The 26,297-nt window shown below is 35.9% G+C and overlaps 5 protein-coding genes and 4 non-coding genes across 10 annotated transcripts; 5 read left to right on the top strand and 4 right to left on the bottom strand.

Moving 5' to 3' along the window:
- Nucleotides 1–8: 8 nt before the first annotated feature.
- On the bottom strand, nucleotides 9–1,890 carry LOC6650678 (carbonic anhydrase 2). Its single transcript, XM_002073699.3, has 4 exons — nucleotides 1,827–1,890; nucleotides 809–1,012; nucleotides 487–749; nucleotides 9–423 (listed from the first exon to the last, which is right to left on the bottom strand). The coding sequence occupies exons 1-4, from the start codon at nucleotides 1,888–1,890 to the stop codon at nucleotides 61–63; spliced, it is 894 nt and encodes a 297-aa protein (XP_002073735.1). The 3' UTR covers nucleotides 9–60.
- Nucleotides 1,891–3,332: 1,442 nt separating this feature from the next.
- LOC6650679 (phosphoglycerate mutase 2) lies at nucleotides 3,333–6,524 on the top strand. 2 transcript variants are annotated; one of them, XM_023180279.2, is made up of 4 exons: nucleotides 3,333–3,856; nucleotides 5,552–5,664; nucleotides 5,721–6,215; nucleotides 6,285–6,524. In XM_023180279.2, exons 1-4 carry the CDS (start codon nucleotides 3,825–3,827, stop codon nucleotides 6,446–6,448), a joined length of 804 nt encoding a protein of 267 aa, XP_023036047.1. In that variant the 5' UTR covers nucleotides 3,333–3,824; the 3' UTR covers nucleotides 6,449–6,524. The 2 variants fall into 2 exon arrangements, with proteins under 2 accessions (XP_023036047.1, XP_002073736.2); XM_002073700.3 differs by lacking the exon at nucleotides 3,333–3,856 and adding an exon at nucleotides 3,940–4,009.
- A 1,102-nt stretch (nucleotides 6,525–7,626) lies between these two features.
- On the bottom strand, nucleotides 7,627–8,739 carry LOC6650680 (histone-lysine N-methyltransferase 2D). The gene has a single exon (XM_002073701.2). The coding sequence runs from the start codon at nucleotides 8,737–8,739 to the stop codon at nucleotides 7,678–7,680; it is 1,062 nt and encodes a 353-aa protein (XP_002073737.1). The 3' UTR covers nucleotides 7,627–7,677.
- A 4,243-nt stretch (nucleotides 8,740–12,982) lies between these two features.
- On the top strand, nucleotides 12,983–13,064 carry Trnas-gcu. The gene has a single exon. It is a non-coding gene; the product is annotated as a tRNA-Ser (tRNA).
- Nucleotides 13,065–13,696: 632 nt separating this feature from the next.
- Nucleotides 13,697–13,778, bottom strand: Trnas-gcu. Its single transcript has one exon. It is a non-coding gene; the product is annotated as a tRNA-Ser (tRNA).
- A 1,391-nt stretch (nucleotides 13,779–15,169) lies between these two features.
- Trnas-gcu lies at nucleotides 15,170–15,251 on the bottom strand. Its single transcript has one exon. It is a non-coding gene; the product is annotated as a tRNA-Ser (tRNA).
- A 469-nt stretch (nucleotides 15,252–15,720) lies between these two features.
- Trnas-gcu lies at nucleotides 15,721–15,802 on the top strand. Its single transcript has one exon. It is a non-coding gene; the product is annotated as a tRNA-Ser (tRNA).
- Nucleotides 15,803–21,575: 5,773 nt separating this feature from the next.
- LOC6650685 lies at nucleotides 21,576–22,158 on the top strand. Its single transcript, XM_002073702.3, has one exon. It carries the CDS (start codon nucleotides 21,607–21,609, stop codon nucleotides 22,156–22,158), a length of 552 nt encoding a protein of 183 aa, XP_002073738.2. The 5' UTR covers nucleotides 21,576–21,606.
- A 1,344-nt stretch (nucleotides 22,159–23,502) lies between these two features.
- LOC6650686 (IQ and ubiquitin-like domain-containing protein) lies at nucleotides 23,503–26,152 on the top strand. Its single transcript, XM_002073703.4, has 7 exons — nucleotides 23,503–24,026; nucleotides 24,087–24,342; nucleotides 24,402–25,130; nucleotides 25,187–25,319; nucleotides 25,382–25,494; nucleotides 25,553–25,737; nucleotides 25,801–26,152. Exons 1-7 carry the CDS (start codon nucleotides 23,566–23,568, stop codon nucleotides 26,063–26,065), a joined length of 2,142 nt encoding a protein of 713 aa, XP_002073739.1. The 5' UTR covers nucleotides 23,503–23,565; the 3' UTR covers nucleotides 26,066–26,152.
- Nucleotides 26,153–26,297: the final 145 nt, after the last annotated feature.

A 26,297-nucleotide genomic window follows, 5' to 3' on the forward strand; every position in this document is an offset into this window, starting at 1 on the left:
TACTCCCTCTTACTTAATATTAAACTAGCGATTTATTCTAAAGAACCTCTCCTCTGTTGGCTAAATCCAGAGATACTCATGAAATGGGCTTCGCTGAAATATTTGTCTCGCTTCCAGTGATTGAAGTGGTCGAAAATTATTGACCAACGGACGGCCACGTCGGTCTCGTAGTTGCCAGAACTTGGGCAGTTCCTGATGGGAAATAGGCAATACCTCGGCAAACACATGCCACAGTACAGCCGGTGAACACGGCGGCGTGGTTAATGAACCCTTGTAGGCATAGAAATTACCTCTATCCAAGGTGCCCAGCAGGGAGCCCAGAGTTAATAGAGCCGCCGGCGTGTACGTGCTATTAAATTCTGTCAGATGCAGCAACGAGCCAAAGACTTCATTCAAACCAGGCTGATAAAACGAGTGACTTGTCTGAAAATAATCAAATTAATCACAAGATCAGGGATAATGGAAATATCTGATTGTCAGACTTACTCGAACCACTTTAAAAAGCACAGCCAACACGGCCAAACCATCATTGTAATTGCGAGCCTCCTCAACAGTTGAATACTTTATATTTCGATGAACGATATGCACTTCCAGATCATAACGACGACCATTGATCAAGTGCTCGGAGCCCTTGGACTGTGATGAACCCCAGTGAAAATGAACGGCCATCGTCTCATAGAAACCCCGCAATAGACCTCCCGTGATGTAGGGTCGTTCGCCAAATACCGTTGTGGGCACACTGAATTCAACTGATCAATTTCGTATAGTTTAGAATCTTTTAGTTTATAATTTTGTGGTGGTGGCTTACTTGTGTGTCCATTATTCTTAATGCTCAATAGCTGATCGAATGGCTCATCGTATAAACCGAAATACAACGGGGGCAAGCCAATTGGTATCACCTTGTGGGCCGTAATGGCAATTGGCGATTGTTCGGGTCCTCCACATTGTGGGAAATCAAATTGCCACTGATCTGGTGCATCGTATGTAAAACGACGATCTTGAGGCGAAAAATCTAAGATAATACAGTCATTATTATGTAATGGTCAAAAACTTAACATAGACTTAACCACATGGTGCGTATACGCAATGTCTCCCCCCATTGTTTCAGTTTAAGTGACAATGGTTGTTTTGTGATTTAGATTAGACCAATTTTTTTTTGCAATGTGCCGGCTCCCATTCCCATTCCCAACGTCAACTCTCTTTCACTCATCACAATAATTGATAAATAATTGCTATTTACATTGTGCGCCAGGAGTCCACAGAGACTCTTGTATAACGGCCAATGGGCAATTACCATAAATGCGGCATCATATTCATCTCAGACTTAAAACATTGACGCGCTCATTGAGTTTCATGGAGCATTTGTGCATGCAAATTTAATTAATGTTATTATTTACAAGCCACTGAAATATGTTTGCTTTCCATTAGACGAAGACGACGACGACAAGACGACAGCGACAATGTTGAGCCTATTTTTGACAGTTTTATGGGGCGTCTAGGGTGACATATGTACATATGAGAGTTCGAATTTGGAGATGGTTCATAAATTCTCCAAAAAAAGAAAACCACAAATGAAATACAATGAAATAAAGTAAAGTACGCAATCGTATTCCTCAATGCTCCAGCGCATCTTTTTGTTTTTTTTTTGTTGATCACTGTGTCACCAATATCAAGGAGATATATTCGAAACTTGATTGACAATTGCTTACATATGGATTCTACCGATACACTTGGTTGATTTGCAGATACATTTGTATCTATGTATTAAACATATTTAATTTTGTATATGTTGTATTGTTGTTGTTGTTTGTAGCACTAATACCCACTTGTAACGAACGGCAACAGAAATAGAAAACGCTGATAGAAGTCATCAAATACCGGAAAATGCATTTTCCACCTGTCACAAAAATCCACGAAAGAGTTCCACGCACGTTGCTCTGCAGACTAAGCAAAAAGCATCTTTGGCTCAAACCTTTATAGCCATGGCTTGAACTCCAACGAAGCCCAAAGGGCCCCCTGCGCTCCATTCAATTGTCGAACGCTCCACGAAGCAGCATTAGTTCGGCGTAGATTTAATCATTGTATTAAATAATATCTAACTTTACCTACCGAAATGTTTCCCCCTTTATTTAAAGGAAAAAGAACTGCCAACTGAATGCGTTTACCACTGGCAATCGCTGTTAAATGTTTCTATTTAATTTGATCTTTTCTACTGACATAGTTTTTCCATTACAACATGGCAACATCTGCGGTTGGGTTCAAACTGCAATTGGAGCTGGTTTTTTTTTTCTTTCTTCTTTTTGGGTATTTTGCAGCTGTAGGTCCTTGAGTCAAGATGTCATTCAAATGGTTTAACATCAAAACAAAAAAAAGAAGTGATTCAAACATTTACATATGCCCTTAGCCCTCAGCTTAGACGCAATCGGTTCTCCAGGCTTTGTTGAAATGCCAAAAATAAGTAAAAGTATTATATCAACGAATATATCCAAACTTAAATTATATAAATGGGATATTTCAAAAACCTATCCTAAAAACGAGATATCTAAATCCTATTTGTTAATATTTGACAAAATTCGAAAATTGGTGGCATTTTTCATAAAATCTTCACTTGTTATTTAATTTTAATGATCTTAAGCTTAGAATATTATAGTTAGCCAATGACTCTTTTGTTTGCCACAAAACAAAGAAGTTTCAAAGTTTTTCACTATTAAAAATAAAAATCAATCAACGCTTTTTTGTATTTATAAATCTTTAAAAGTTAACTTTTTAATGTAAGCAAATTATAAATCACCATAAAGAACCTTACCTTATTAATCAAAAAGCAGTTTGGAAGTTGTTTTTGTTTGAAAAATGTTCAAAAACATTCGAAAAAGTATAGAAATCTGTGCCATTTTCATGCAAATCCACATAGTTTTTCTGGATTATTCCTCCATTAAAAATAGTCCAACTTAATACCACAATAAGTTAATTAAACTAACAAACTTTTTATTTTAGATTTAATTTTACAGATTCAACATCCTTCATTATAAAAACATTATAAAACTGATCATTGATGATGTTATTCTATATGCTTTTTAATCGTGTGTTTTTTTGTCCAAGCATTTCACTATAGATTTATATGTTTATATAAAGTAAATTTCATTAAAATTTTAGGGCCAAAATGTTTTTCTTTTTTAATTTTACAGATGGGACAGCTGAAAGCTGTTCAATCTCAGCTGTTGCAATGATAGGAAAGTAATTTCTTTCATATTTTGTAATATTCCATTTCAGTCGGACATAGATTGAGCTACGATACAGATCTCTTTTTTCTTAAATACTCTCAGTTGGCTGCAGCTACATACATTGACAACAACAAATTAAATGTATACAATTTTCCGTAGTTTGTTTGTATTCAGAAACCAATAAAATTCAAAATTGCAGTCTTTGATTTTAATATTGATTTTCCCCTTGAAACGTTGAATAATAACAATAACAACGACAACAGAAACATTCACCGCTGCCGAAGTCGCCGCTGAGCAGCCGGCTGAGCATCGGATGTCAGCTGAGACGGAAATATCGTGGGTGCCGTGGAGTCGAGCCAAGAGAGAGAGCCAAGCGCGGAGTGAGCGGAGCAGAGCGGGTGGCGAGTTGTAGCCGTCGTAAACAAAACGATACAGTTTTTGCCTATAAGAATTTTGCGCAGTTTGTCGTAGTGTCAGGCAAAAGAGGAAGGCAAACACACACAAATCTCTCTAGCTGCTGCTGCTGCCCCTGAATGCAGTGGCAACCAAATTCATCCCGAATTTAAATCAGAAAAAAAACATATTCAAGAGCATCAGGAGACAATGGTTTTCATAAGGCTGCTAAAAAGCAAACTGTAATGTATAGAAATACACTTTTGGCGACGAACTACAACTACAACAAAACAACGCTACACATCAGCAACAACAACAACAACGAAAACAACACCACCACCACCAACAACAACAACAACAACAACAACAGCAACAATGCGTGAGCTTAGGAAGACGTAAGTACTATAGGGGAGTAGAGAAAATAGCAAGGGAGGGGGGAACCTGGTCAAGTCTTCCTTCCCTTTCGTTCCGTTTTTGGCTCAATGAATGTGCAAAGAATTTAACATTAATACGATTAAGTAATAACAAATGCAATAACAACAATAATAGCTATAACCAGACATTTCTGGTATACTAAAAACAAAGCCGAAGTTGCATTACCCTATTTTTTGGCCAATTTTTAAACACAAATTGACAAAATATCGAGTAAACTTTAAAAATGAAACTATATAAGTGTGGAAAACTTAAAAAACTGTAAACGAATCCTATAATTACATTGTATGTAGATATATAGTTGTAAATTTAAAATTATTGGAAATAAGTCAAAGTTAAAAAAAAATAAATTTCATTTAATTTTCGAATTATTTCACCCCTAAATACTTTAACACACATAAACGTCAGTTAATAATTTCCGTGTGTTCTGTGTTCTGATCCTTCTGGACTTAAAAAATACTTTGTTCTTAATATTTTTGTATAATCCTCTGTAATATCTAAACCGATTTTCCTTTCGTTTTTACTGGAAATTTATTCGAAAAGATTTTTATAGTGTACATAAACGTGTCACAAATACAAATATGAAACAAAATTATAATAGTTATAGTTTCTATAATATATATTTTTAAATTTTATTGTTCGTGATGAACTTCAAAAGGTTCCTATTCATACATACAATTTTTACATGTTGAACATTTTTGAAGTCCTTTCAATTTCTTTGGCCTAATACCTTATCAACTGTACTGGTAAGAATATACATTTTCATCTTTGGTTAAGCCAAGTGAAATACTTTGTCAAACTGTTGCTGAAAATGTATATAGATCTCTATAGTAGAGTATAAGATACTTTTGACCACAACGTTTTTCAAGCTTTGGGGACGAATGAGCCGAGCAAAACACAGAGAGAAAGAGAGAGCGAGAGAGAGAGAGACTGAAACCTAAGCCCAAAACAAAGAATGAAAGAGAGTCAAAACGTGTGCTTACCGTCTGCATATGACACACAGATACAAAAACTTACACATAGATAGATACATTTGTTTATGTGTATGTCCATACACAAAGATACAATTATAATTCGTTTTTGTTTTGCTATGTGAGCGCGCATTTTTGTTTGTTACACTACCAAAAAATATGTGTGGAATGTGCGTTTTGAAAAAAAATAAAAAAAAAAATCGACATAATTCATGTCTAATGTGTCTGGGCTGACTTTAAAATGGAACCCAAAATCAAAAACCATACACCCGCAAATCATATATGGACAGTCGAAAGGTGAAGGTAAACACGAACGAAAAATTCTATATGAAGGCAGTTAATTAACTGAAAAACAAAAACCGTTAGAGGTTTTAAAAAGAAAACACTTATGTAACTAGATTAAATTACAAAATATTTGGATTAGTTTGTAGTAACATTTCAACACTTCCATTGAAAACTTGTCAATAATAAATACCTAACAGTCTTAGCAAGAACTTGGGATCTATAATTCTCATCTCTTTCTCTTACCAACAGCTCCCAATTCATGATGAAAACGAATCGATTGGTTGTGATTCGTCACGGTGAGAGTGAATTTAATTTGGAGAACAAATTCTGTGGCTGGCACGATGTTTCCCTCAGTCCAAACGGTAAGTGTTACTGAAAAAGGAATTGAAGAACTAACTAATTATAGTTGATATTCCAGGGGCCAGTGAGGCATGTGATATAGCGGCCGATGCCTTGATCAAGGCTAAAATGCAATTCGATGTTTGCTATACATCGGTATTGAGACGTTCTCGAGATACTGCTGATATTATATTGGCCAAAATGAATTCATCGTATGTGCCCATTAAGGCCGATTGGCGATTGTGCGAACGACATTATGGCAATCTAACGGGCTATAATAAACGTTTCATAGCCGATCGTTATGGGGAGGAGCAAGTGCAATATTGGCGACGCGGCTACGATGGATTACCGCCACCAATTCAGCCGGATAATCGCTATTACTATGCCATTTGCAACAATCCCGTCTTTAGCGATGTACCTGCCGGGCAATTTCCATTAACCGAATCCCTGCACATGTGTGTGGAGCGTGTCAAACCAGCCTGGGATGATATCCTCGATGAGGTGCTAAAGGGTAATCGTGTGATGATCTGCATCCATGGCACAGTGGCTCGTGCCCTTATTAAGCACATTGAAGGTAATGATACCTACTATTCGCTCCCTATTCCCCACTCCTTGCTAATTGGTAAGATTTTTCTGTTTACAGGACTATCCGATGAGGACATCCAGCATGTTAATATACCGAATAGCGTGCCTCGTGTGTATGAGTATGATCTTAAGACTGGCAAATTAATAGGAGGAGGCATATACCTTGGAGATCCCGAGTATATCAAGAAAATGACTGCTCAGGTGGCATCTATTGGCAAATAACTTTACCAAATATTTGGACAATTAGATTTTTCTATAAATTTACACACTATACCTATACATATAATACATTTAAGTTTTACACATACATATACAAACCTACCTACCTACCAATAGGTACATATACATATATTTATACAACATTATTTTGGACCAAAAAAAAAATGTCAAAAGAATAAGTGCGAAATTGTAAAAATAAAGTGAATAGTTATCTCACGGATTAATTTATGTCAACAGAATATAAAGAATCCTATTAGCAGTTTGAACGAATTTAATTTTAAACTCCCTAGAAGACGGTGCTGGATTAAGGCAGAGTATGGCCTTGATTCTCTGAATATTTCTAAAAAAAAGTTTCATATAATTCACTTAACTGATTATGAGTAAAAGTTCCATTTTTTAATTATTATTTTCTATAAATTATTTGCAGTTTTATTTTTATTAGATAGAGAATTTTGGGGTTTTGTATTCTGAAATCTAAGAAAATTTAGTATAAATTTAATACCTATTTCATTGTCGTTATGCGTTGAACCAAATTCAACATTTTGACTGAAAAATCATGTATTTTCTCTAATAGCTTGAAAAAAATTCTGTAGTGATAAAAGATTTCAAAGTAAAAATGTAAAAATATGTCAGAAAATCAGTGGAAAAAGGATCATAATCCGTATGAATTTTGTATTACTCAAAAAATTGAGTTTTGGAATGAATAAGTGAACAGTTACAGATTAAGAATAAGATCCTCGAGATATTCGATTGACTTCATTTGCTGAAGAAACATTATGTTTAGGAAAATAAAAGATTAAGCTGCTAGATTTCAAACTTTTTAAAGTTAATCAATACTGAGTTTTAGCCGGCTTAAGGTCATTGAATCTAATGAATATACCAACATATAGGATTTTAAATCCTAGGAAGCGCAAAGTTATTTCAAAAATCAAGTATACATGCAACTTGTTCACCTTTTCTGTGGAATATTATTTAAAATCTAAGAATTTCATTAGAATTATTGACCCCAAGCCGGCTAAAACCCAGTTTTGATCAGGAAATATGGATTACATTTGCAGTAGAAACATTAAATATAGTTAATATTTATTCATACACTTAAAAGCTTATATGTAGATGTAAATCGTGGAAATAAGACCTTAATGATTATTAAGTGGTTTAAAATACTTTTAGTCTATGATAAATGCGTTTCGTAATACTTTCCGTTGGAATTCTGCTAAACGTGTTATTGAAACTCAATAATAGCTTTGATCATTGTAGATCGGACTCAGACTGTTGGGCAGTATATATATATCCTCTGGACGGCCATTGAATACAAATGGACGTTTGAGAGAGGTCAACTTGGAGTCCTGCTGGGGTGAAGGCAGCGAAGCTAGGCCAAAAGTTTGCTGAGTGTGTCCATAGCTGGGCGACGATTGGGTCATCGGATGTCTAAAAGGATTGCTTGGAGTTGGCGGACGCATACCAAATGAGCCTCCGCCAAGACCAGGCGTGAACTGTGTCATATCATTCATTTGATAAATACCCGAGGGCTTGCCATTGGACAGAAAATTGACGGGTAAATTGAACACAGAGCCGAATGTGGAAAACGATGGCATGGGCTGGTAGGTGAGCAATGGTGAGAAGCCACTGCCGAAGGCGCCTGGAGCCATGTTCGGCACAAACATATATGGTGTGGGCGGCAGGCGAACATAGTAAATGGGTGAATTGCGGGACTGGGAGGGATGACCTTGCACGCTTGGACGTCGATCACCAGCTGCCCGTGACATGACGACATCGTCCAGGTCATTGCTGGCGCCAGGATAGGCGGGATAGAACATATCTGGAGCTATGTAGAGCGGCACTGGGATGAGAAGAGGCTGAGCATAGCCAATAAAGGGTAGCATCTTGGGCATTGGCAGTGCAGGCGGTGGAGGTACCCGCTGCTGGGGCATGCTCTCATAGGGATTAACGGATGCCACAAATGGATTCCAGGCTGGCAGGCGTGAATCCTGTTTGAGTTCCTGCAACATTTGATAGGCATCATGCTCCTCATCTTCTTCGCTTTTTAATTCCTGCTGCTGATCGGTTAAAATCTCCGCCTCATGGACATAACCTTGTGTTTGACCTTGCTGGGGTTGCTGTTGTTGCTGTTGTTGTTGTTGCTGTGCTGTCGTCAACGCTTGACCTGCCTTTTGTTGTTGTTGCTGCTGCTGCTGAGCTTGTTTCTTCACCATCTGTGAGAGATTTGCCGCCTCGGAAATCACCAGCAACTGCTCCAACAAGAGCAGCGTCGCAATTATGCTCCAAATATGCATGACCGTCTAAAAAAACATGGAAATTATAAGTTAACTACTAAACTAGCCAAATGACCTGCTAATTCTTAACTAGGCAATGAGATCTTGTTCAAGCTGCTTAGCATTAGTTTAATAGCAGACTAGTCGATATAGAGATGATCTAACAACTATAAAATTAGATCTATGACTATTTAATTTAGACATGTGAAGAAATTGCACATAAATTTAAGCAGGTTTTGAATAACACAGTGAGAAAGTTTTTCTAAATTATTCAAAAACCTAAGGGATTTCGAAGGTATGATAAAAATAAGAATAACTGTGTAGTCGAAGTTGTCATTCCTTCTATATCCTTCTAGAGACAAAGCACGTTTTAAAGAAATTCATGCAAATATTAAGTCCTATCTTGAAAATCCTTGATCTAATATTTTATTTTTGGTTTGGTTAGAGGAAATAACACCCCAGCATACATGCATGCCTTTTATAGGTATAGGAATACCAATAGGTGGCACAGCAACTGCTAAGATAACTCGGAAATTTAGATTTTTGGTCAATATAGGTTTTAACCCTTTTATAGGCGTTAAAAATATAGCTAAAGGAATTCGGAAATTTAGATATTTTGCTCAAATTTCTTGTCTTTGATGCCAATTTCTGAAACTAAATCAAGTGTACTTTTTTATTTAACACATTTCAAAAAAGGTCGTCAATAAATGTGTTAAATAAGAAAGTACACTTCTAACTATAATTAACATAATAGAATTAGAATAAAATATCAGAGAATAATTATGATTGAAGACAAATTAGGGATTTACTTCAATAAATTTGTTATATTAAATACTTTTATGCACAAATATATCAAACAATTTAAGATGGATCCGTTCTGTGAGCACTTCTAATGTAATTTATTGAATAATTAAAGTAGACAAATTTTTAAGCACTTGATTTTAGTTAATGAAACTTATCTTGTTTTATTTATTTTCTTAAAAAAAAATGTTTAAATAATCAATTGACTTCAATGAGCTACAGGTATTCATAACTTTCACAATATGACTATTGAGAAATATTGAGAAGTGCATTTGAATATTAATAGAATTCATGTGTAGACACTTAATTCAAAGATAATTTTTTAATACAACATATTTTGCTTACTTTTGAGTTTCTTTTCCTTTAATGGTTACAAATTCTATATGCAGGATCCAATGTCTAACAATGACTTTATACACACGGACGACAACACGCGCTGAAGATCAACTGAAAATGACTGTAAGCGCGCCAAGAATCTAGGCTTTATATATTGGCCAAGAGTCTAAGAAAAGAAAGACCTGTTGACGTTGCCGGCAGCCAGTCGCGAATCTAAAGAACTTGAAGAGCAGAAGAACAAAAAAAATAAATAAAAAAAAATGAACCAAACCAAAGCAAAGTAAAGTGGGAAAATGAAAACAAAAACTTTGTTTGTTGTCTGCTTTTGTATTCGCTGCTTTGTTTGCATTAGTCGAAGCATTTCTCATTATTTCTCCATTCCGGGAAGAGTGTGCAGAAAGATTTTGAGGCTTTGGTTTAGGAGACAAAAGTGATAAATCGGCTAATTGCTGGCAGCCTAAACGTCAGCTTAATTAGCCTTAAATGTCAATGGCCCAGCCAGTTGCATATCCATAGGTGCAAGTGGCAATATCACATTTTCGACATGCACATGCAATTGTTGCAAATGTTGCAGCAACACCACAAAAAAAGCGAGCAATGTTAATTACCCTCAAGTATCTTAGAGGGTCTCTCCTCATAACGAGCCATGAACACACATACATATGGAGTACATATGAATGTTCCTCCCGCGATTAGGCATTTTAATTGTTATGTAAGCAACAGAGTCAGGAATTGGCCTCATTAGTCAATGATATCATCCACTATAACAATCTGTGGCCAGCACCTGTAACTTAGATTCAACCCTGCCCACATAATTGGTCGTAATTGTGCGATTTCATCTACATACATACATTCATGCATTCTAAGTGTGCATCTTTATTTATGTGATCAAGATCAACAGTTGTCCATCGATATAGTCGTCCAAAAGGAAACTAAATTTAGGAAACTAAAACTAGTTATTGAATAATAACTACCTAGCAAATTGTGGCAGTTACTCGGAGACGAAAATGAAGAAAATGTTTACTTTAAATCCCAGATTTAACCCTTAGTCAAATTTCGTTATAGAAACACAATTCTTCCGCCAAAATGATCGATTCCAGATTTAGATGACAGATTTAGCCGGCCAAAAATTAGGGTTAACTCTCGTCATCAGCAAAATCGTTTGTCATAGAGTGTTGTGATTAGTGAGTAATTCTCGATGCCAAATACGAACTATATTATATGTACATCCCACACAGCTATAAGAATATAGCTTTAACAGGTGATTTACTTTGTTTTTTTCGTTTTTATTCTCATATTTCATTAAAGTACAACTCATAAAAGAATAATTGTAAAACGAGGGACTCAAAAAGGAGTCGAAACCGATAAAAAGCATATCATATCATGATTATCAAGAGGTGTAGACACCTCTATTATTATTATTATTATAGGATACACCTGACAAAGGTGCCACTTATGACAAAAATATAAGATCCTATAAGACTTTTTTATGCAGAAAGATGGTTCGAAAAAGATTTGTATAAGATAAGATAAATCAATAATATAATATTATTATTAGAAAAAGATGAATTCGAACCTTCCAAACGAAACTTCGAGGCTTCTACTACTAATTCATACTTAAGTAATTAGAAATCTCTTTGATTTAATGGAAAACAAACTATAGCCAGGATCTACTGTAAATGTTGCTCGTAGTCAATACAATCCCTAGACGAGATCAACATGACGGGGGGCTTGGGTAATTATGTTGATTTTATAGACGAAGAGATAAACTATGTACATACATATGAAACATGTGAGGCAGCCGCTCCCAGGCGTTATTAATAATTCCTAATATAAATAATTTGTTTATTTGTCAAAGCCCAACGGGCGTTGGCGCCGGCGTTCAGATTAGGGCAATAATAAATTACGCAGCTAATTAAGCGTCGGCCCTCTGCAACTGGCAACATCAACTACTGCTACAAATGCTACCACGCAGATGCAAAAGATACAGATACATGCAGCAGATTGCCAGCCAGAATAAAGAGGAGCAGCAGCAGCAGCAACAGCAACAGCAGCAACAACGATCAGCAACACGAAGACGAAGACGACGACGACGACGGCGGCGACAATAATGAACGGTTGGTGTTATAATAAAGCCAAAGCAGGGAACAAATGCAACCAAGATTCTTTTTGGCCGATGCCAACGTAATTAGCCTTGGAATGTCCTTGTGCAGTGAGTTGCCGTTTGTCGCCTCGTCCCCCGCCCCCTTTTGGGCCAGCTTAACCACTTGTAGGGGCTAAATATAAAACGCGCGTGCCTTTGGATCATCAAAACCGAGTTTGGTCACTTCCCTAACGAAGACGATGATATTGGGTGTTGGTGTCCATGTCGTTGTCGGCATTTGGAACGTGTGTGCTACAAGAGTTCATTAACTTTGAGATGATTGTCAGCTACTGTTGCCTGTTGTTGGTCCCTACTACTACTACATACTACAACAAAGTAGTCACGACGATCTTTCATATTCATATTCATCCCAAAAGAAGCTAATGAGCAATATTTCAAGAAAATGTAAAGTAAACCACTTTTGGTTTTTACTTTATGCAGGCTATGAAAAAAAACTAGGTCAGCAATGGCACGACGGCGACTTGAATATGAAATTATTAAAAATGGGTAATGGGTAAATAAATAAAATATTCTATAAATATTTACAAATACTTTCTCACAAAATGTATTCTCGAATATTAAAGTACCCTAAATTGTACTTTTCCTAGCCAAAATTAAGTGAATTTGAAGCATTAGAATTACATTTGAAGTCCCACACACAAACACACACACACCAAAGAGAGACCCAATATGATCATCTTTATATTATTAACCATAACTTGCGGTTAAGAACTCAAGTTACACTTAAGAGAGACGGCACAGCACGCATCGCTACTTGGCTACTTTCTTTAATCGCAAATAGGCAATGTGAAGTGAGTTCTATTTGTTGTGTATTTATTTGTTTTATTATTTTCGCCAATTTCATTGACATAGTTATTATATAAACACAATTTTAATGATGTTTGTCAAACAACAACAACAACAAGAGGTAGAACACTTCCGGAAACTCTGACGAAGGTCGTTTTGGTCCCAGCTTGAAAACATGACGAGGTGGCCGAGTGGTTAAGGCGTTGGACTGCTAATCCAATGTGCTCTGCACGCGTGGGTTCGAATCCCATCCTCGTCGAGAACTTTCTCTGATATTTTGTTTGTTTTGTTAGCTTTAACCGTTATTTGTTAAAGATCAATATTTAAATTTTAAATATTATCGAACCCATCAAACAAAAAAGCCAAGCTTCAAGATGTTGCATTGCAATTCTTCTTCTCTCTCGGAGGGGGCATAATAGAGGCAATTCCAACGAACTGAACTGAATTGCTGTGTTTGGGTATTACTTCTTGAAAACGATGGGTTATTAGTTACATAAGACAGTCTTGCTGCTGAGTAATATTTTATATTTCTTCAAATTTTATTAATTTTAGGCCAATAAAAAATGCCTAATCATCAGATGGTGCCTACTCCAGTTTCTTCTTATCTTAATGATATATGTGTATTTATTTTATATATTGTATTTCTATATTTAACAATAAATATGATAAGAGCAATCTCATGTGGCCTACTTAATAATTAAACATTTTTATACTGGCCTAAAATTAATGTGTTTTCTGCTGTTTAAATGAAAACCTTTTCCTAGAAAGTGAAGAACTATAAATTGTGTAGACTTATAAGTCTATTAATTTTTTAATCGCTGGTACCAATTAAAGTGTAGATACACCCAAAAATATATATCATAAAATAAATATTAGGAAAAAAAAAATCCTCGACGAGGATGGGATTCGAACCCACGCGTGCAGAGCACATTGGATTAGCAGTCCAACGCCTTAACCTCTCGGCCACCTCGTCGTTGTGTGCCGGCTGAGCAGAACTCATCCTAGTTATATGTATGTTTTTCACACTGTTATCGACGACAAGCAGTTAAAGCAGTGCCCAAATAAACATAAGAACATTTGATTAGTCAGTTAAAAATTCAAAAGTTCTTTAAATAATCTTTAATTGCCAATCAGTTAATCAAAAAATTTCTTCTCAACATTATCATATAATTAATAGTGGGATTTGACTCGACCTTAGACTAAAACATGTATGCGTATATATGTATAAGTACATACATATGTACATACATACGAATGAATGCCACAGCATACAATGGGGTATTGCAAACGGTTTTTCCTGAAATAAAGGAAATTTTTGGATCCTTGAAGCGGAAGTTGCAGCAGGATAACGCACCTATTCATACGTGCAAAGTCATAAAGTCGTGGATTGTACGTCAAAACGTACCTTTGCTACTCGCTTGATCTGAACATTACTGAAAGTGTTTGGGGATGGCTGGCACGTAAAATATACAAATCAGGAAGGCAATATACAAATGAAATAGAGCTAATAGAAGGTATTAAAAATGCCTGAACATATGACTCTTTACCCAAAAGGATGTATGAAGTCATATTTAGCCGTGGTGGCAAAACAGTAAAAACAGATTGAATTAACAATAAAAAATTTTGTGATGCGCTTCGAATCCCATTTTTCTACATATTTCGACATTTTCGATTGGTTGTCGCGCAATGTAATGGAAAAGAAATTATATCCTTATCCTTAAGGGATGCGAATATGTTGAGACAGGGGAAGACAATTTGTGATGAACCCTTCACGAACTTGTTTAAAAGACACACGCTTATATAAGGATTGAATTTAAAGCATTTATTTCTGTCATTTGTTAATATTTAAAAAAAATTTCCTTAATTTTTATTAATTTACGAACTTTGTACAAAATTCATTTTCTCTTTCGGTACAAGCTTTGCCATTTTTTGCAGTTTTTGCATAATTCAAGCTTATTTTCCATATTTAGAGGTGATATCAAAACGTTAATACAACTAACTTTAACCAAATTTATGCAAATTTCAACTATAGTTATCATCAGATTTGCAAAATTAGCTATCGATTAATAATACCAATTAAGATGTTGAAAAGAAAATAGAGATAAATACCGACGTATTTACTTTTTAATATTTAGTAGACTAAGGCAGAATGAGAGACTTGAGTATTTTATTCTTACTTTATTTGGAATTAGAGTTTAATTATTAGACCATTAAAACAGGAGTGCAATTAATATACATACAATTCTGGAATTATTATCATATCTTATCTGCATAATTATCAACTTTATATTTTGTTGCATGTGAACCAAATCATTTTGATCTAGAAAAAATAAAATCAATAATTTTACAAACAAAAAAAACCTCCGACGAGGATGGGATTCGAACCCACGCGTGCAGAGCACATTGGATTAGCAGTCCAACGCCATAACCACTCGGCCACCTCGTCTTCTGTATCATCATGGACCAAATGACCTTGGTGAGGCTTTCGTGAAATGTTCTACTAGTTGTTCTTTTTGCAAATGTCATAAATTTGCTCACTAAATAAATAAATAATTAAATGAAATCAATAAAAAAAAAGTAATAAAATAAAAGGTTTAGTCGCAATCCTGACAGCAGTGTACTTAGGGAACTAGTTCGTTGTGCATTGTTGTTCTTTGTTGTTACTGATAAGATAAGATAAAATAAAATTGTATGTTGTTGAATTCTGTCCAAAATATAGTAGACTCATTCATTAAAAAAACACTGCTTTTTTAATTAAAAATAAGAAATCAGTTAACAAAAGAGTTGGACTTACCTTATTAATAATTTATCAATTGTTGGCTGATGTGGTTAAAACTGCTTTAACTGCTTGCTGTCGTTAACAATGTGCATAGGCACTAACAACGAGAATGAACATTGAGCTGGCGTTGCCCAACGACGAGGTGGCCGAGAGGTTAAGGCGTTGGACTGCTAATCCAATGTGCTCTGCACGCGTGGGTTCGAATCCCATCCTCGTCGAGATGATTTTTTTTTTGCCGCTTAAATTGTATATTTTTTTATTCTTAATAATTTAATGATGGCACAATTTACCTTAGCATTTATATAGTTTAGCCTTATAAAAAAGAGAGTAACGCTAGAATGCTACACAGATCGCATTCGCTTTCGAAAGAAGAGAATGGATGCGTATCTAATTTCAATTGAAATTAAATTTTTATTACCCGACGAGATAATGGCCTTGGCCCGACGAAGAGGCAATATAAATGAAATGAAAATAGATACATTGATAACAAGTTAAGTGTTGCGCCACGCCTGTAAAAAACTGCTGTTAACTTGGCTGCTGACTTCGGGCCATTGCATGCTGCGTTTAAGTTAAACAAATTCTACGGAATAAAAGTTTATTGACATGACCAACCAAGTAGAAGAGGTGACATTGCTGTAGCATGGAGGGATGGAAGAAGTGAGGGGACTCAGCTCTTCCTTTAAAGACATCTGCATTTCAAGGTCGAGCAAACTAATGGCCAATAATATTATTGGTAAATCTGTGACCACAGGCGTAAAACAAAAACAAATAATAATCATTTGCCAAATGAATAGTCAATTGAAATAATAGCTGGCCATATAACCAGAGCCAGAGACACTACAATACCGACAGGCACAATAAAAACCAGTCATCAGAGTAATTAACTTCATTTCAAATAAAGATTTCTTTTCTTTTTTCAATCATTTTGCCAACTAATTAATGCGTTTAATACAATTGCCTTTTGAATACCTCAAAAAAATATTTATTTTCTTTCATTTTAATTGTTTATATTTCGTATTTGACTCAATTACATTGAGTCTTTCTCTTTCCTAACTGGTTTTCAATTAATAACCCATAATTCTTACTTACAAATGTTTGAAAGAATTTTTGTCCTGCATTTTCTTTCATTTTTGGTATTTGGTTTTTGTTTTGACCATAAAAAGCAATCATTAACAGGCAATACAATTGTCTGCTCTATTTATCGGCATTTGGAAAGTTTTTATATTACTTTAGGGGGTGATGGTTGTGGTTTATAAACTTAGTATATTAGCAGTTATATGATCTGCAGATCATTAACTAAAACTAGAAATTGTGTGTTTGGGTGTCTGACGGGGTTTACCCCACTCTGGCCATGGCAAAATACTTATTTGCCAACCAAGTTAGAGACAAGAAGTTCTCTTTGCAATCTCTTGACATCAATAACGATTCCAGTTAATAAGCCAAAAAAACGCCCCCAATCAAAATTTTGGTCAAGTTTAACCTTTTCTTCTTGCGGTCACTTGAGTTTACTTTTTTAATACACTTTCTTCTTCCATAAGGATCTAAACACTTTGGCAAGCGATTGGCAAACAGTTTGAATCTCTTTAGAAGCTCAAGGCCATATGATCTTTGAATGAATATCCTTGAAAGGGATTAAATGTTATTATCAAATATTTAATAAATTGGCTTGCAAGAGTATAAAGTTTTCGCTGCTTCTTTTTCTTTACACTTTCACAAAAGCTTCGATGAGTAAATATTGAATTTTTGTGGCCAGTCTTTATTTTTTTTTTCCTTTCGTTACAGATTTTCTTTTGAATTGATCTGCAAATAGTTTACTTTCGATGAAAGTCTGCTGCAATGACCTCAATACCAATATTTTAACGGCATTTAGCTGGAAAAATATTTCCGATTAGTCACATTGCATAAGAGACACAGAGACAGAGCCGTCAAAAGTTCATATCAGAGAAATGCAAAAGGCTATGCCCACATGCCAAAAATCCAGATTTGAAATTCCCAGCAAACTGCGGCTACTCATTTGCGTCCACTTTATGGCAAACGAGTTTAATGAACTTGTGAATTTATCGACAATAAAAGATTTGCTATAATTAGTCGGTGTGTCAGTGTGTGTGCGGTGTCTCTTGTGTGTGTATATAAAATGATAAAATAATTTAAACTAACCGATTGGCCATCCGGCATTAAAAGTGACGTATAGAAACCACCTAAACTGAACTGTGGGTGTTCCTCGACTCCAGTTCCAACTCCACTGTCATTAATCTAACTGAATCTGAAATCTAAGCAGCTAATTAAAACGTTAGCCATGTAAATGGATGGACTCAGTTCAGACTTATAAAGAAGAAGTTGAAAAATTCAGTAGTCAAACACGCAAGCGCCAAGTGCCAAGCGCCAGTCAGTAATGGCAATGATTCGTTGCCCCGTGCTAAGAGAAGATCTACCTACCTACATAAATACATATGTATGTAAATATCTTTGCTTCCGTCAGCATTAAACATATTACTCGTTATAATTTCAAAAATACAAGAGCTGAGATACTTGTCTCGTTTACAGCTGTGTTCGTGATTTGTGTTGTCTAATCGTTAACAATTATGTCCAGGTTCTTGTAAGATATAGATGATGCGTGCAGTTTTTTCCATCTATATATGTATACCTATATATTTATACAGCTTTGTTTGTACATATTTGAGATTGGTAGGCATAAGTGTCTGTCAGAGAGTTTACGCGCTTCAACACACACTTCTGCTTGGGCCTAATTGCCTGTCATGCCTAATTAATATTTAAAGGTGTTTTAATAGCTATTGCTGTCTGAATAAATATCTGTACTCAGTCTGTCGGATACAATTTGCGGTTATGTCATTCGTCATTTGGCTAGATCGTCTGAGTAATTACACATTAAACTCTCTTTCTTTTCACTCTAGTAGTTAATTTTCATTTTGGCTTCAAGTTGGTGAAAGATCAGGATGGGAAAGTATCTTGGCTTGGTTTTACATAATGCCGGCTCAAAGCTTTATGACTTCCTTTAGCAATTGAAAGTAATTTATATCACTTGCTTTTAATTTAAAATCCACTTAATTTCACTTTAATTAAAGATTCCTTGGCATGAATTAATGGGAATGAATTGGTTTTGAATTAAGTTAATGAATTGGCTTTGCATTAAGTTGAAGGCCCTAAAATCTTTTTGAATTTAACTTTAGAATTAACCATCTATAAATTATTTATAAATTGGAATCATTATAATTGTTCTTATCAATTTAAAGGCCAACTAAGTCAAAAACTTTATTTTGAAATAGAATATAGTGTAGTAAATGACTTCTATTCCAAAACAGTTTAGAAATTTGAACTTTTGAAGAATTATAATGCATTTAATGTTAAGTATTTTTTCTTTTCATTCATCAAAGTTCAACTTTGTAATAATTTAATAATATTTTCATAATTTATTTAGTTAGTTTAGTTTATTGGGTCAACCATTTCGGCTTGGGTGAAGGTCAAGAAATATGAAAAAATACAAAAAACCAAACAACTCTACAACAAATCACGCAAATTGATATTTAGAAAATTGCCTTAACAACGCCTGTAAGAGCCAATTAAATTAACGACACGACAGAGATAGAGATAGAGAGAGAGGGAGAGAGAGAGAGAGAGAGAGAAAGAGTGTGAGGAGGCAAGATACTCTATCAAATCCCTTCAAGCGCCACACGCATGGACCCTCTCTTAATGTGTGGAAATGGCGTGCTTTGGTCTGTCAATAAAAAAAAGAAGCTAAAAGAAAAAAACTACCTTTTGTATAGGTAAACCTATGTATGTAAGCCCTGCCTCAACAGGCCGCTTCGTGTTACCAAGCAAGAAGTAAAGTAGATGTTTTGTTGTCGTAGGTTCATTTGTAACTAATTTGTGCACAAAATCGGAAAGACAAAAGGCACGACAGTGGCATCGTTAAGATGTAATTTAAACTGACCGTTGAGGCGATATTGAATTTCCATGTCTGCCTTAGATGCCACTCTGTTGAGGTGATGAATCAATTGGGCCGGCCTGTTGAATTTGTCGAGCAAATGGGAAAAAAGCAAACACACACACACACAGCAAAGTGTAACAGTAAGTGGCTGGTTGGTAAAATGCAAGTGGATGCCAAGACCAACAATAAACTAAGCAAATTTATGCCTCACTCATCATTTCCATTGAGTCAACTGGTTGGTGGATTCGTCTGTGTTGATCTGTCGGCGGCCGGTTCAGTTAGAGGAGACCTCACACACAACAATAAAAGTTGTGAGGGGCAGCAAGTGAATGTTGCTGTTGTTGTTGATGACGTCGACGCCTATCTACGGTAGCCGGCTGAGCTGAGGCTGAGACTGAGGCTGAGAAGCATATCAAAAAAAAAAAAACATATTACAAACAGCTCGAAGATCTCATTTATTTGCCGCTCTTTGGCGCGTTCACAACGTCTTTAAAAAGAGAGCTCCTCCGAAACGGTTAACACTAAATTGTCGGCTAAGCAGTGCAAATATTTTGTGAAATATATAAAAAAAAACACACATTAGAAAATATCATTAAGACATACCACAAACCAAAATCTATTTAAAGAAACGTGCTTAAATTATACAACAAATAAACATTTAGAGGACACTTTAAAACAATTATATTTATTTAATTAACAAACCAGCCAGCTGCAAGTTATTGCCATTTACAGTGAGTGCAATTTAAATAAACAATTTGAAATTCATCTATGCAAATAATAAAAAAAAATAATATTATCATTGCCATTTGGCAAGTGGCAAGTTTGTTGCCTAAGTCTTTCGTTTTCACCCGTGTGCCCACGGGTCAATTAATCATATTTAACTTGACCTTGGAAAGGAAAACCAGAAAACAACAGAGAAGATAATTGAAGTCAGTGAGTGGACAAATGAATCTCTATAATCTCTGAAATGCCTACCGGAATAAAGTGCCACAGCGATTACAAGTCAATTTTGTTTCTTCTCTTAAGTTTCCACGTTTTGAAACAGATAAAAAAAACTAACTTTATATATTTGTATTTGTACTATGTGTATACATTTATCATGCGGGCTGATAAAACAAAACTTTCGACAATTTATTAGAATAATCAATTTTGCTTAGATTCTTTTCATTTGCGCCAAATTTTTGAATTTGCCTTTAGGCAGACAAACAGAATTTTGTTAAATATTTGCATATTTGAACAACCTGTTCAAAAAGAATTGGTGGGGTGGGCGAGGCTAAAACACTACGCCCCCCCAAAAAGGAAAACAAAGAAGAACAAATAAAAAAAAGTCATGTTAAACATTTATCGCCTATGTTAGATTGTCTGCAGATTTTTTTTTCGCAGTTGATTCCAACCGCCTCAGTATGGTCCCACGTATGTTTTGGCTTTTTCTCTCTTACTTTGACTTTGTGGCGATCATTTTTTCGATCAGTTTATGTATCTATATGTTTTACTTGCTCATTAATCACTCAAGCGTTGAAATCTGCGCTCATTAGCGTAATTGCTCGGTCGGCGTCTGCGTCAGCGTCATCGCCGTCGCTGTCGACGTTTTTGATTAGCGTGCATTAAATGCTTTCATTTAAATCAAATCGAAACGCTCAACGAAATTGAATTAAATTTTTTGTCTGCTATAGTAATTTTTTGTGTTTTTTTTTTTGTCTGGGAACGTGAGAAACTTTACAATGTAAAGGCAAAGTATTTTGCGCTTTGATGCGCCCCAGACGAATTATTTTTTGTTATTAAATTATTCGGATTTTGGGCATGCTGGTGACTTGCATTTATTTGATTGTTTGCCATTTTATTATGGATTATATTTGAGCAAAACACATCAATCAAATGAAAAATGCTTGAAAGAAAGAATAATCGCAAATTTGGGAGTGGAAGTGGAACTTTTGTGTTTACCTTGACAATTGTTTTTTTTAGCTCAATACATTGGACACTTTCCCTTCTATCCATATATCTATATCTATATTTGTAGCTCTCCCTCTCTCTCTTTACAGCACGATGTCTTGCCTTTTAAATATACTTGTCCTGCTAATGCTAGTCCAATTGATTCCTGCCCATCCCTATGGCTATAAAATGATAATTCCCACACTGTCCAGTCCTTTGGAAGAGGCCACATCGCCGCATCATAAATTAATATTGCAATCACCGGCTCTGGATCATAATATCTATATGGATTATGTAGTCACATCAAAACCATTGCATCTACGCAAATACAACAAAAACGGCAGTAAGACTAAGAAAACGAAAAAGGATTCGAAAATCTATTATATACCTATACCACCACTGCCTTTTCGTCATATACCCGGCATCGGTTTGGACTATCAGCCCATGAAGATTAAACCCTTGTTAACACAGGAGGCAACCAGCACAACCACAACTCCAGCACCACCAACACGACCTCATCTGCCAGACCATGCTGTCCAGAATTTGGAGAGTAAACTGTTTCGAGTCCAACATATTAAGGATTACTACTTCAATGGCCATCCATATCGATTGCAGGTGGCCCATGCCAATCGTCACACTGCACTGACACCTCTAAATCTAAAGTCAAATTTCTATTATAATAAAAATATTATTCATTAATCAATTAAAACGAAAATTTAAATACATTTTATTTGAGTTGAGGCTGCTTAATTTTATATTCTTCCTGTTTAGAGAGTCATTTGGGTGATAAAAGATTCTATCTCTATGAAATTGTTTGATTGGTTCTTTAAATAAATAACTCTTATAAAGTATAAACAATTGAAGAATGCCATTTGCTGAGAATAACTTGTTGAATATGAATAACTTAAAGATAAAATGTAAATGTTGCAATATGAATAATTGTTTTGCAATTGCTATAGCCTTTTCATATCCGTTAAAAGACTTAACTTTAATATCTGTTTATATAAAGCTTTCGTGTCTTACCAACCGCATAAGCCGATTTCTTAGAATTCTTATTGCTAAAGTGCTCCACCTCAAAAAGACTAGACTTGAATTTCTGTTGGCAATCTTCTTAAATGTATTCGATTTCCTAATAATGTCAATGTTTTTCTTCTCTTCTTTTTCATCATAAATTGGGTCAACATATAAAGAAAGCTCTTGTTAAGCCATTAAAACCATTAATTTTGATGATCAAAAAAGATCATGATATAAGAGTTGAAATTAACAATGATTACGATCGTAGCTTCCGTTTTTTCTTTTTAATTTTTGGTTAATCATCTTCACGTGTGTCTATGGCCAATCTCTTTGTTAACTATTTGAGTATTTAGTAAAAGTAATTAACTGTCACCGCTGCCATGACATTTGCCATTCTCCTACAAATTTCAAAACAAAAGTCTTATGCAATAAATAATAAACAACATTTAATTACAAACCAACTTTAGCAAATAACTCTCGTCTATTTACACTTGGGTGTACATTTGTGAAGAAGAAAATGAAATTTGGGGCAATTAAAAATGGGGGAAAAAGAAAAATTTCTATGCAAATTTATGGTCTCATTAGATGAGTGGCGGCTTTCACTGCCAAAAAAAAAGAAGAAAAAATATAAGCAAACAATTGTGCGTGAGAAAAAAAAAGAAAGAAATGTTTGTAAGTTTTATAAAAAGTTAGATAGAAACATATGTATCTAGACAGTTAAGGGTTTCCTCAGGTTTCTTTTATCATTGAAATCTTCCTTCACCATGTCAATTTAATCTTTGTCTCCTTTGGCAATTAGCCAATCTAGACAAACATCTCTCTTTAATTTGGAAGAAAAAAACAAAAACTGAAGCTTTTTTATGGCCTTTTTTTGCGGCCAATAAATGGTGGGGGAGGGAAAGGGGGAGCCTGTTGTCACAACAGGGTGCCTAGCAGCAGTAAAATAACAAATTTATTGAACAAATTAAACGCGTTGATAGACTTCACCCGCTGACAAGACAAGGCTGACATAGTAGGCAGTTGGTAACTTTTACTTCTACATAAGAGATCTATTAACCTAGTGAGAAATCATATTTTGATAAGACAGACAAAATGAGTCTGCAGGAATGCCCACCATCTCATGTGTGCAATGTCCAGCTAAATGTGGATCCGTCGGAACGGCCAAAGGTGGAAGCGGGTTGTGGACCGGCATATGATGGACGCAGTACTGAATCCGAGCCTCATGATACTGAGGAATGTTGCGTGGAATTGGAGAATGTGACGGTCAAGTTTCACATTTCCGAGTCACAGATTGTTGCCCAGGTTTATCCCAATTGTATGACCATGTCGGAGGTTAAGCAAGACATGGCTCGCAAATTTGAAGTGTCACCCGAATCATTAGTGCTTAAGCAATCTGGACGCATTCTATGCGATTCTCTGGCCATAAACTCAACTAAATTTGATAGTTTCGGTATACACGAATTCAATTTGGAGATGCGTGGAGAAGGGGATACAAAAGCTGGCGAGGACAGTGCAATTTCGATTCCCAAATTGGATCTAAATGTGTATTACGAGTGAGTAGAACAGTGAGTGATTGAAAGACCCATTTTTGAATTCGTAAATTGATTTGCCAGCAAACATCGTTTGCCGGATTTCATTACCGTGCATATACCTGGAGAAGACACCGAGGATGGCCAGGCTAGGCATGTGCTGGTTGAGATTGAAAATGCTGCCATTGTGAAGCCTTTTCTTTGTGGTTACCGGGACAAGGTCAGCGGTAAGGAGTATCTAGATGCATTCACCCAAACTGGACCATATTTTGATAAACTGAAGTACAGACGCTATAGATCTCGAGATACCCAAACCTGGGAGCACAAAGAAAAGACTTTGGTAAGCAAAAATAAAACCAATAATTTTGAGGTGATTAAAGTCAAACGTCTTTAATTTAGAATACGGCACATGAGCAATCTGTGCAATGTTTTCTCGATGGTGTCAATGTTCTATATGTATCCGCTGCCACAGACTTTACCATTGTCCCAGGCAAATATCAAAGTTTTGCCCAAAAGGAACGCGCCGAACGCAAACTTCAAAAGATTCTGCTCATACAGCGAAATTGGCGTCGCTGGATATTGTGGAAATATATACACCTACGTGCCCAGGAATATCGTCGCTTGGTAAGCAATCGGGAGGACGAACAAAAACGCTATGAACAGTGTGTGGAACAGCGTGTTGAGCGCCATCAGGCCATAAAGCAATTCCCTCGCACCAAGGACGACTTTGATCTCCTTTATGCAGAAGTTGGTCGTTGGAAGCGGGCAGAACTAAAACGCATAGTGTCCCAATATGATGGACCAGCTCGCATTGCGGAGGTGAACATTCTGCTGGATAAGGAAATTCAAATGCTCAATGGTGTAGATCGTCAGCGTCGATTGGTCTATCTGGCCATGGAGGATTTCCGCAAAGATCAATTGCTGAAGCAAATGGGCAAACCCATTGAATGGATAGGCTATAAAGATTGCAAGATACATTTAGATTTGCTAAGCACACAGCGTGTGCGGTTTCTCACAGAAGTCTACAAAGATTTGAGAAAACCATTAAAGAAAGACGAACGATTGCAGCTTCTACGACGCGTCATGGAGCTGCTAATGGAGGAAACATGTTTTCCCAAATTTCCCGAGGTTCGGTCATCAGTCAATTACTTGAAGATTTTCCATTCAATATTTTACTGTTTCAGCTGTTTGATTTGTTCGATCGCGAGAAGAATTTACTTCTCTATGCAAAGTCAAGTGATGTTGAAATATTGCGCAAACGTCAAAATATTCTCTTCTTTGAATTGATAAAGTTTCAGAAGCGCGAACGAACTAAAAGTAAGTAGAAGGAAACTATTGCCACAGTTTCTAATCCTTACTCTCTCCCTCGTTTATGGCAGAGGTTCCTTCGCGCATGTGCATTGTGTGTAAGAAGGTAAAATCTTATAGCGATTTTGCTATACGCACTCGGCAGAGTCATGTGGACACTTGCAAGAGTTGCTACTACCTTAAGGTGAGTAGAGTATACAGATTGTCAACAATTTTCTTTGATGAGGCTCTTGTCCCAGTAGTTGACTGCCACGGAGAATACGGTGTATCAGGCGATTCTACGTTGCATTCAGCGTGATGAGCGTAAACGAAAGTGCGCCACATCCTTTGCCTTTGTGCTTCAGCCGGACGATGTGCGACATATCATTGATAAGATCTGGCATGGCCATTCGGCAGTCAGTAAATCAGAGAATCTCAGTGAGTTAAGGTAAGTTCTATAGAATGAAATAAATTAATATAGACATGTTTAAGACATTTATCAAATGTTTAGATTACCTCGTTGGATTAAAAGCGATGATTGGGCCCCCTGGAATTGCATTTGTCTTACCGAACGAGAGACTCGCGATCATTACAAGATCGACGACATCGAAAAGATATATGATCCCAAGTTTATTCTCCATATAAGTAATTGCCATATGCTGGCCCGCAGTTTATTCCATACACTGGCTGCCGTGGCCACTGAATTCCAGGAAACTGGCCAATGGTGGAGAGTGGGCATGAATAAACAGCGTTCGAGTAACTTGGATGAGGAATAAATATTAACAGAATTTTACCATAAAATATATAAATTTTATGTTCTAATATCAAAGATAAACGACACTTTAATTAGTGATCATTTGCTATCTCGATTAATCTTCTCTTTGACAATGCTAAAATATTAATTTAAATTTGAGGAAAAAAAAAAACAATCTGCTTGTTTAGTTTAGAATTCACTCGCCTAATTATTAATTTACAAAACAAATGTTGTTTAAACAAGTTCATTTTATA

The sequence above is a fragment of the Drosophila willistoni genome, chromosome 3R (genome assembly GCF_018902025.1).
Source record: "Drosophila willistoni isolate 14030-0811.24 chromosome 3R, UCI_dwil_1.1, whole genome shotgun sequence".
Classification (NCBI taxonomy): Eukaryota; Metazoa; Arthropoda; class Insecta; order Diptera; family Drosophilidae; genus Drosophila; species Drosophila willistoni.